Source organism: Sprattus sprattus, assembly GCF_963457725.1.
Source record: "Sprattus sprattus genome assembly, chromosome: 2".
Classification (NCBI taxonomy): domain Eukaryota; kingdom Metazoa; phylum Chordata; class Actinopteri; order Clupeiformes; family Clupeidae; genus Sprattus; species Sprattus sprattus.
In genome coordinates, this window is record NC_137921.1 from 28,511,021 (window position 1) to 28,520,283 (window position 9,263).

General features: G+C 43.8%; 1 protein-coding gene across 4 annotated transcripts; it reads left to right on the forward strand.

Moving 5' to 3' along the window:
- mpnd (MPN domain containing) lies at nucleotides 1-8,174 on the forward strand. Of its 4 annotated transcripts, XM_080832544.1 has the most exons (13): nucleotides 125-140; nucleotides 1,025-1,275; nucleotides 2,171-2,392; nucleotides 3,341-3,386; nucleotides 3,560-3,641; nucleotides 3,957-4,053; nucleotides 4,166-4,238; nucleotides 4,414-4,490; nucleotides 4,745-4,913; nucleotides 6,208-6,278; nucleotides 6,507-6,596; nucleotides 7,231-7,323; nucleotides 7,584-8,174. In XM_080832544.1, exons 1-13 carry the CDS (start codon nucleotides 137-139, stop codon nucleotides 7,668-7,670), a joined length of 1,362 nt encoding a protein of 453 aa, XP_080688670.1. In that variant the 5' UTR covers nucleotides 125-136; the 3' UTR covers nucleotides 7,671-8,174. The 4 variants fall into 4 exon arrangements, 2 of the variants coding, with proteins under 2 accessions (XP_080688670.1, XP_080688671.1); XR_013968524.1 differs by lacking the exons at nucleotides 7,231-7,323; nucleotides 7,584-8,174 and having other exon boundaries at nucleotides 1-140; nucleotides 1,073-1,275; nucleotides 5,481-6,278; nucleotides 6,507-6,581; XR_013968525.1 differs by lacking the exons at nucleotides 7,231-7,323; nucleotides 7,584-8,174 and having other exon boundaries at nucleotides 5,481-6,278; nucleotides 6,507-6,581.
- Nucleotides 8,175-9,263: the final 1,089 nt, after the last annotated feature.

The window sequence follows — 9,263 nt, forward strand, 5'->3', positions numbered from 1 at the left end:
CTAGCTTGCTGGCTATCATGGCGAATGGTATTCATTAAAAAAGTGTCCCTATCATATATTCGAGTGCCCGAAAGAAAGGCATAGTCCCGGAACAGACAGCCTTGCAAGTTATATCGCTCCCTGAAGAAAACGCGGAATGGGTGAGAATCATCAAAACTGTCTTAAATACTTAAATAACAAGGGGGAGGTTAATCAGCCAGTAGTAGGCCTTGCGGTTCGTACCCCTCGTCAACCTTTTATCAAATTAAGAAGAAATACACTTGTGTACCATTGTTGTAAGCCAAACAATAGGACGCTAATTACTATAGTAATATCGAATGTGATTAAAATACGATGTAAGGAAAATCGTAGCGTCTGCACTCCCATTTTCATCATCGCTGCTCATCAATTTAAAATCCGCTCGTGCGCATTGTAACGTAGCCTACTACAGGTCATTCATAAAAATCAGAAGTTAACATCGCTTTATTTCAAGTGAAGTAGCTAAGAATAGTTAAGTAGATCCAGAATTTGTACGTGTGAATAACAAATTAATTGTGAACTAGATCATGTTTAAAATCTGAGATCTTATAATTAATGGATGGCCCTTTTTTCCAAGTAACTGGCCAATATTCGGACGGTGCTTTCTTGTATTGGTGCTCACTATGTTGGTTTTCATTCTCATTTTTTATTTATCCACTACAATGGCTACCACAGTTGTACCCAACAGCAACACAGTCAGGCTACATTAGAAGGCGGTTTTCTGTATTGGCCTTGATTAATCAGATTAAGATGATTTTGTACAGATGAAGTCCTGACCTGGCGAAAAGTCATGTAGATAATTCCCACTTAAAGTCTTAATTTCCCCCCAGACCACTCAATACTCCTTGATGTGTGTAAGGGGACCTTCCTTTCTAGAAAGATGTTCCATTATTTTCTGCTTACTCTGTTGGATTATGGTAATCTATTTTCTTCAGAAATACCCTAAACATTCACAAGTCTCGTGGTATATGTATCTGATCCAAACTCTGGTGGTTGCTGGTTGAAGTTGGTGCCACTCAGTGCAAGGATCTCACCATGGATGTCCCCCGGCCAGGTTCAGAACCGCCCTCGTCCCCACAGCTGCTGGAGGAGGGAGGCGAGGAGGAGGACGAGGAGCTGAGCGGAGGAGAGGAGTCGGACCTGAGGGTCTCCTCTGGCCGCGGCTCCCTGCTGACCCGGCGAGGCATAACCCTGCGGGTCCTCCTGAAGGATGGCCTGGTGGAGCCCGGAGATGGAGTGCTGTCTATCCACTACCTGGTGAATGTCATTATGTCTCATTTAATTACACTACACCACTACAGACCACTCCTTTATGGCTCAAGATAATGATGTTAGCTGAAGCTGGGATATATTGGCTTTGTTATGTGAGGGGTACAAATATTTCAGTATACACTCTCCATATAAGTCAAAGATCGCAAGCACTCACACCATAAGCCTATAAGACAAATGACCTAATCGCATGTACTGCACTGTACTGTATGGGTTGCAGGCTAGGTCTCTACACCAATCAGAAGTGTAGAGAAACTATGTGTCAAACACATACTACTTATCGGAGACAGTTGTAGTCACAGTAGCACATGAATGAAAATGCAAAAGTGTTTCGACTGTGGATCAATTGTAGCCTGGCCATTACCAGCCTGTGACTCCATTTCATTCCGTCTTTCAGTCTGGGCCAACCCAATGCATTTTGGTTTCCGAGATGGGCGGGTGCTTATCTTGAGGTTTAAAATCATTGGAGTTCCCTTAACCAATCAGCAACGTTTAGTAAGCATTCGGTAGATTAAACTCTTCCCAAAGCCAGTTGGGAGAAGAGCTACGACGTCCTTTCCAATCATAAAACTTACAAGAAAATACTCTTGTTCTCCTTTTAATTTTCTGATGTTCTCGAGAGTTGAGACAACTTTTCCGATAGCTTTTCGTGTCTTTTCCTCCAAGGCGAGTTTTGCGTCACAGCTCTAAACTGTTCGCTGATTGGTCCTGCAAAATGTTGAGTTCTGGAGACGATTGTCAATGGGGTTGGGCCAGACTGAGTATGAGCTTGAAATCAATTCAGGCGGAAATACGTAGGCTGGTGTCACCAGGCTAGATCAATTGTAGTCATCGGGACTCTGTGAAGTGACTTTTCACCGTGTTTGTCGTCTCCCTTCCCCAGGGAAAGAAGTTTGTGGGAGACCTGCTGTGTGACGGTAAGATCCGTTGGGTGGAAACTGGGCAGATCTTCAACTCTCCCAGTGCCTGGGCCACCCACTGCAAGAGGCTGGTCAACCCCGCCAAGAAGTCCGGCTGTGGGTGGGCATCGGTGCGCTACCGCGGGCAGAAACTGGTGCAGTACAAGACCAGTTGGCTGCACAAGTACCAACCCAGCGCGGACTTGGTGAGGGAGCAGAGGGGAGGCATGAGAGCACAGGGGAGGCATGGGATACAGAATGAGCTGATTTGGTGAGGGAGCAGAGGGGAGGCATGAGAGCACAGGGGAGGCATGGGATACAGAATGAGCTGATTTGGTGAGGGAGCAGAGGGGAGGCATGAGAGCACAGGGGAGGCATGGGATACAGAATGAGCTGATTTGGTGAGGGAGCAGAGGGGAGGCATGAGAGCACAGGGGAGGCATGGGATACAGAATGAGCTGATTTGGTGAGGGAGCAGAGGGGAGGCATGAGAGCACAGGGGAGGCATGGGATACAGAATGAGCTGATTTGGTGAGTGAGCAGAGGGGAGGCATGAGAGCACAGGGGAGGCATGGGATACAGAATGAGCTGATTTGGTGAGGGAGCAGAGGGGAGGCATGAGAGCACAGGGGAGGCATGGGATACAGAATGAGCTGATTTGGTGAGGGAGCAGAGGGGAGGCATGAGAGCACAGGGGAGGCATGGGATACAGAATGAGCTGATTTGGTGAGGGAGCAGAGGGGAGGCATGAGAGCACAGGGGAGGCATGGGATACAGAATGAGCTGATTTGGTGAGGGAGCAGAGGGGAGGCATGAGAGCACAGGGGAGGCATGGGATACAGAATGAGCTGATTTGGTGAGGGAGCAGAGGGGAGGCATGGGATTCAGAATGAAAGGACTGATGGAACTGTTGGGAGTGAAATGGGATGAAATGGGAAGTCTTTAGGTCTTTTTCTTGGGTCTTATTCATTTGCACCTTTGACTCTTTCACTCTGAGATACACTTACCAAATTAACCTTAACTTTAGATCATTCAACAAATGTATTAACGTTTCAGCAGTTTCTTGCTCCGTGTGAAGGAAATTTAAAAGGTCTGAAAGACATGATGTTCTGGAAATCAACTGAAACAATCTGTTTCTTTTCCTGGTCCTCAAGAATCTGGCCAGCGAAGGAGAGGATGAAGATGAGGATGAGGAAGAAGGTAAGTCCGCTGTGAAAGACTGAAGTAAAGTACAATGCAGCCAAACAGGGGTTTCAGGATTGTCCCAGTTTCTCTTAAAAAAATAAGGGTTTCATTAGATGGGCGGGGAAGTGACACAGGTAGAGCCAGCAAGGTATGGCGTTGCTGGTAATGCATTCTGATCTCTTTTGCAGACCTCAGTCTGATACAGAGGCGAGGAGACAGAGACAGAGTTCCTGTCAGATACTGTAACCTGGGCATGAGAGACGCAGCAAGGTATTGTACATATGGAATTATGACATTTGAACACAGAACACACAAATAGTAGCCTGATATAACCAGACCCATATTCACTAGGTGACGCAAACAGAGCTGGGGGTAATAGGCTAGCAGACCAGTTGTGTGTGTGTGTGTGTGTATGTCTCATACAGACTTACACACACACAACTGGACTGCTAGCCTAAATGAATGTTGTATATGTTACACCTTTATATTTTCATGAATACAAATTTTTAAATAAAAAACAGTATGACCTGATACTCACATTTCTCTCCCTCGTGCCTCTGCCACTCTGCCTCTCCTCGTCCTCAGGGATCCCCACACATTAGTGGAACTGTCTGCATTCTCCGCCATCAACAGATTCCAGCCTTTTAATGTAGCTGTGTCCAGCAACGTGCTTTTACTCATGGTAACTATGACTTGAACTGGAGTGCTAACTGTTGGCTCGGATACTAATATCAAACACACACACACAAAATGGCTAAGGGCACACTGGTTAAACGCTGTATGTTTCGTGACAGGATTTCCACTGCCATCTGACCACCAGCGAGGTGGTGGGGTACTTAGGAGGACGATGGGACACGAACACACAGTGTGAGTATCTCTTAAAGCAGACCAGTCAAGTTGATGACCACTAGTTACTTCTCAGAAGCCAAGCATTATTTCAGTCCCAGATGCTCTTCAAGTGTAAAGTGTCTACTGTTACCTCTCTCTCTCTCTTTCTCCCCCATCTCTCTCTTTCCCTCTCTCCCCCCCTTTCTCTTCTCAGTGCTTACGGTGTTGAGGGCCTTTCCATGTCGCACACGATTGGCCGACAGAGACGCTGCACCTGCTGTCGAGGAAGAGGTGAGAGCTTTGATAAGGGAATTCCCTGCTGATTACGCATTTGACAAACCTGTCATTTTGATTTTATGTAGATATTTAAATTTTGATGGTTTGTAGGCTGTAATGTACTCTCTGAATTATGACTGGAAAGTCCTGCAGAAATAATGGTGGAGGTGGTTGTTACTATATGGAACGCTTCAAATATGTTTTATATAATGATCAGAATGATTTTCATTTTCATATCATGGAAGATAAATAATAACATAACTTTGCAGATTTGTCAGAACCTGTTCATGCGCGGGCTGTCTCTGGTGGGCTGGTACCACAGCCACCCGCGGGGCCCCGCACTGCCCTCGCTGCAGGACATCGACTCCCAGATGGACCACCAGCTCAGGCTGCAGGGCAGCAGCAACGGCTTCCAGCCCTGCCTCGGCATCATCTGCGGTGAGACCATGATGGTTACTGGTGATCTGCTCTCCAGTTGTGTAGTGGTCCCTGGAGAAGTGGGTATACTCTTAATTTTTTTAAGCAGCCCATACAGCACAGGATATACGTCCTGTTTTGAGAAGTGGGTTTACTCAATGCTGACTGAAAAATAAGTGGGTAAACTCCGTATACCTGCGTATACCCAGGACTACACCACTGCTGCTCTCCCAGTAGATAACATTCTGAAGAAGTCAGTTAGTTCCCAGGGCATACCACTCTACCTCTCTGTTCATGAACCTGTCAGAGTTTAAAGAGGTCAAAGTATCAAAGGTCTAATATGGTACTAAACTTTGCTGAGGTGTGAACCACTTTACCTGTTTGTTCAATAGCAAAGCAGATGAAAAAGGGTTTTTAATCATTCACCAGTAGCTTGGTGCAGAATTATGGATGGCGATTCCTGTGTCTTGTGGTCATAATTAACCACAGTCTCACACTACTTTAATGATCATATAAAACACCTGTGCAAAACCTCTTTTTATCATCTAAGAAACATCTCCAAACTCCGCCCCACTTTAACCCTATCAGATGCAGAGAAGCTTGTCCACGCCTTTATCTCCTCAAGACTGGACTATTGTAATTCACTCTTCTATGGGATCACTGGCAAGAACATCCAGAAGCTGCAATACATCCAAAACAGCGCTGCCAGGATTCTGATGAAGGTCCGGAAATATGAGCACATAACACCAATATTACACTCACTACACTGGCTCCCTGTCTCTTTCCGGATAGACTACAAAGTCCTTATAATCACCCATACATGCAAAAATGGACATGCACCTCCCTACCTGCAAGAATTAATTACTCCCCAAACCTCCACCTGCACCCTCAGGTCTTCAAACAGCTTGCTCCTCCGCGTCCCCAAAACCAAGCGTCGCACCATGGGCGACCGAACCTTTTGCTCGGCAGCGCCACATTTAAGGAACAGCCTCCCTGACCACCTAAGGGCAACGCAGACGCTGGATTCCTTTAAAGCTGGACTTAAGACTTTTTTATTCAGGAAGGCATTTCTGGCCTTGTGTTGAATCTTTTCTGTTATGCTTATGTTAATATTTAAATTTGTTTTTAATTTTATTGTATTATTATAGTTATTTTCTAATATGTAGGCACTCTGAGATTCCTTTGAATGAAAAGTGCTTTAAAAATAAAATGAATTATTATTATTATTACTACTACTATTAAACAAAATCTTTATGCAGACGCACTAAGAAAAAAACACAACAAAAAATGTAATTTGTATCTTTGCCCAATACAGGCCCCTATTACCATGGAAACCAGGGTGTGGCTTCCACTATTACCCCCTTCTGGGTGGTCCCGCCTCCAGAGGTAAGATATTATGGGATGCTCTGCAGGCTAGGTTGTTGCTTTTTTAGCACAATAAAATCCAAAATACTGAAATACATATATACTGTGTTTTATATTTATATAAAGATATAACAGGCTATTGTAACATTTAAGCATAAATTGCTCATCTCATTAATTTCTGTTATGTCGTAAAAACACATTTGTAGGGTAATATTAAGGCTGAGATGAGTAAAAGTGGTGTTCCCACAGCAAAGGCCCAATGACTATGGCATTCCTGTAGCTGTTGAGGTGACCTACGTTCAAGATAACTTCCTGACCAGCGACGTCCTTAATGAAATGGTAAATCCATCCCCCTTCTCCAGCTTATCAGTGACTTTTTGGTATATTCACAAAACACTTTTCAAACACACATAAGGCAGTAAAGAGAGTTAAAGGGATAGTTCGGTTTTTAAGACATGAATCTGTATGGCTTCCCCGTCACCAGTATCATGCAATCATGCATCACTTACCCCCGACAGCATCCTGTGAGCAGAGTTCTCGTCCAGTTTTAGTCAAACCGAAAGTAGTCCGGCAGGTTTGCTAGACCCAGCAAAATAAAAAGTTTCTCTTCCCAATGCAAATATATCACTCTTTTGAACACATAATGTTTTGGGAAGAGAAACTTTTTATTTTGCTGGGTCTAGCAAACCTGCCGGACTACTTTCGGTTTGACCAAAACTGGACGAGAACTCTGCTCACAGGACGCTGTCGGGGGTAAGTGATGCATGATTGCATGACACTGGTGATGGGGAAGCCATACAGATTCATGTCTTAAAAACCGAACTATCCCTTTAAGAGTAAAAAAAATGACAGTTTAGCCCCAGCAGTTGCTCTAAAATAGTGCTGTAGTGAAGATATTGTGTGATTCTCGACCCATCCTTTAATTTTCAGTCAGTAAGGTGAATGTATTACGATGTGTGTGTGTTCCCTGTAGATGCTGCTGGTGGACTTTTACCGAGGGGCTCCTGACCTGGTGCAGTTCAGCCAGCACTGGAATCCTGACTCCAGTGTCATGGACAAAATCAAGGTAATCTAACATCACCCAACACCCTATCTCTTCAACCACACCACCGCCATACATTTTGTTTTCCAAACTGAAGGCCACGGTACAAAAGATTTAAAAACATTCTTACAACCAAGAACACTAACTACAAACAGATGATAAAAGATTTAAAAACGTCACCACCACACAATTTCCAAGCTGAAGGTCACAATACTTATGAAAACAATACTTACATTGTAATAAACAGATAACAAAACATACACAACCTACCCTTTATCCTTAAGGGCTCTCTGAGCGGCCACGCACCCAAGGACCAGGCTTACGTTCAGATCCTGGAGCACGTCTACAGCCAGCTGAGTGGCACACACTAACCAGAGATCACCCAGAGTATGCGGCTGTGGGGGAGAGCGACTGTTTGGACCCCCTGGCCCAGCTGCTCAAGGTTGTTCCTTACAGCACCTCCGTTAGGCCAGGGATGTGCTGTCTTCACTGGACAGGACTGTAGGACTTCAGGGCTGTAGGCTTCCATTTCTTCTCCACTTTTGCCTCTAGGACTGTTAGGTCTGTATCACTGATGATGTTTTGTAGCTACAGTATGTGACGTGAATGTATATTACATTATTGGCGGACACGGCCTGCCGATAAAGCGGAGTGGATTGTGGGTCGGCGACGTGTTCCTCCGTGGGTTGGCACTGACTTCATGAACCGGCTCCATTCCAGAGTTGTGAGCTATTCGTGTCTGGTTCCTCTCAGAAAGCTGTTATTTATCCGTTGTATGTGTGTGTGTGGTAGGTCTGTGCCACATGAAACCTGAAAATGGGAACAATGCCTTTTACCTGCTGAGTACCTTAAAATAAATCTACACTGGAACGGTTCACCTCGACAGGTCTGTCTCTTTATTAATGACTTTAAGTGGTGCAGGTTTGGGCCGCTCAAATAAAGAGATGCACTCTGGGAGAGAGACTTCTCCATCTCCACGTCTTGAGTGTGAAGTAGGGGATGGGCTAATCATGACCGCATCAAAACATAGAATAAACATAAAATATATTATCGTTACAACATTAGACATGTGTCCAAGATGCTGGGCTTGCATGGTTTCATCTTGATATTTCAAAAATGAAGTTACTATTCTTGCTTTTTAAAAGGCTCTGAAATATTAAAATTTTAAAAAGGTTTAATGAAATACAACGTAACTCGGGCTCTAGGTATGCACAAAACACACATACAAGTCACCATTCATTCACTGCCATTGGTTGATATTTTTTATACATTTATTTATGTAAAGTTGGAGGACAGACCATGACAAGTACAAATACTGGAGAATATTTAAGATACTACAGTTAAATTCTCAGGACAGACAGACACCTACAACTATAACTATAACATAACAAGCTTAGGTATAGACCCACATGCAAACGATTAATTTAAAAACAAAACATTTTACAGAGATGTATATATATATTTATGTATTTGTATAAAATAATAATACTACAGAGTACCAGAAGATTTTTTTTCAAAATGTTCTTTTGAAATTCATGACATATCTGGTACTTTGATGGATTAGACAGAAATAACCCTTTTAAAAACAGTGTTGCGGAGACACGTGTACACATGCACTACTATCTGTACACAGCAAACGCCTCAACTCGAAATGAATGGAGCCCTTGGTAAATGAAACAAAGCGAGAACAAAAAAAACACAAAAGTAATTTTCAACGCGAGGAGCATTGTTAATTTTGTTTGGTGTATTAGACATTTCCCTCCTTAAATCTTAAAAAGGCACTGACGCACCCTTCACAAGAAACATTTCCTTTCTCTTTTTGTAAGGTTTCTCTTTTTTTCCTTTTTCTTTTCTCTCTGTTCCTCCAATGCTTTTCAAAAACACTGTTCCACTGTTCAGAACCAGTCTGCACCAGTACACAAGAAACACAGGCCGCTGAAGAGACGTATTCCCACACGAGGACA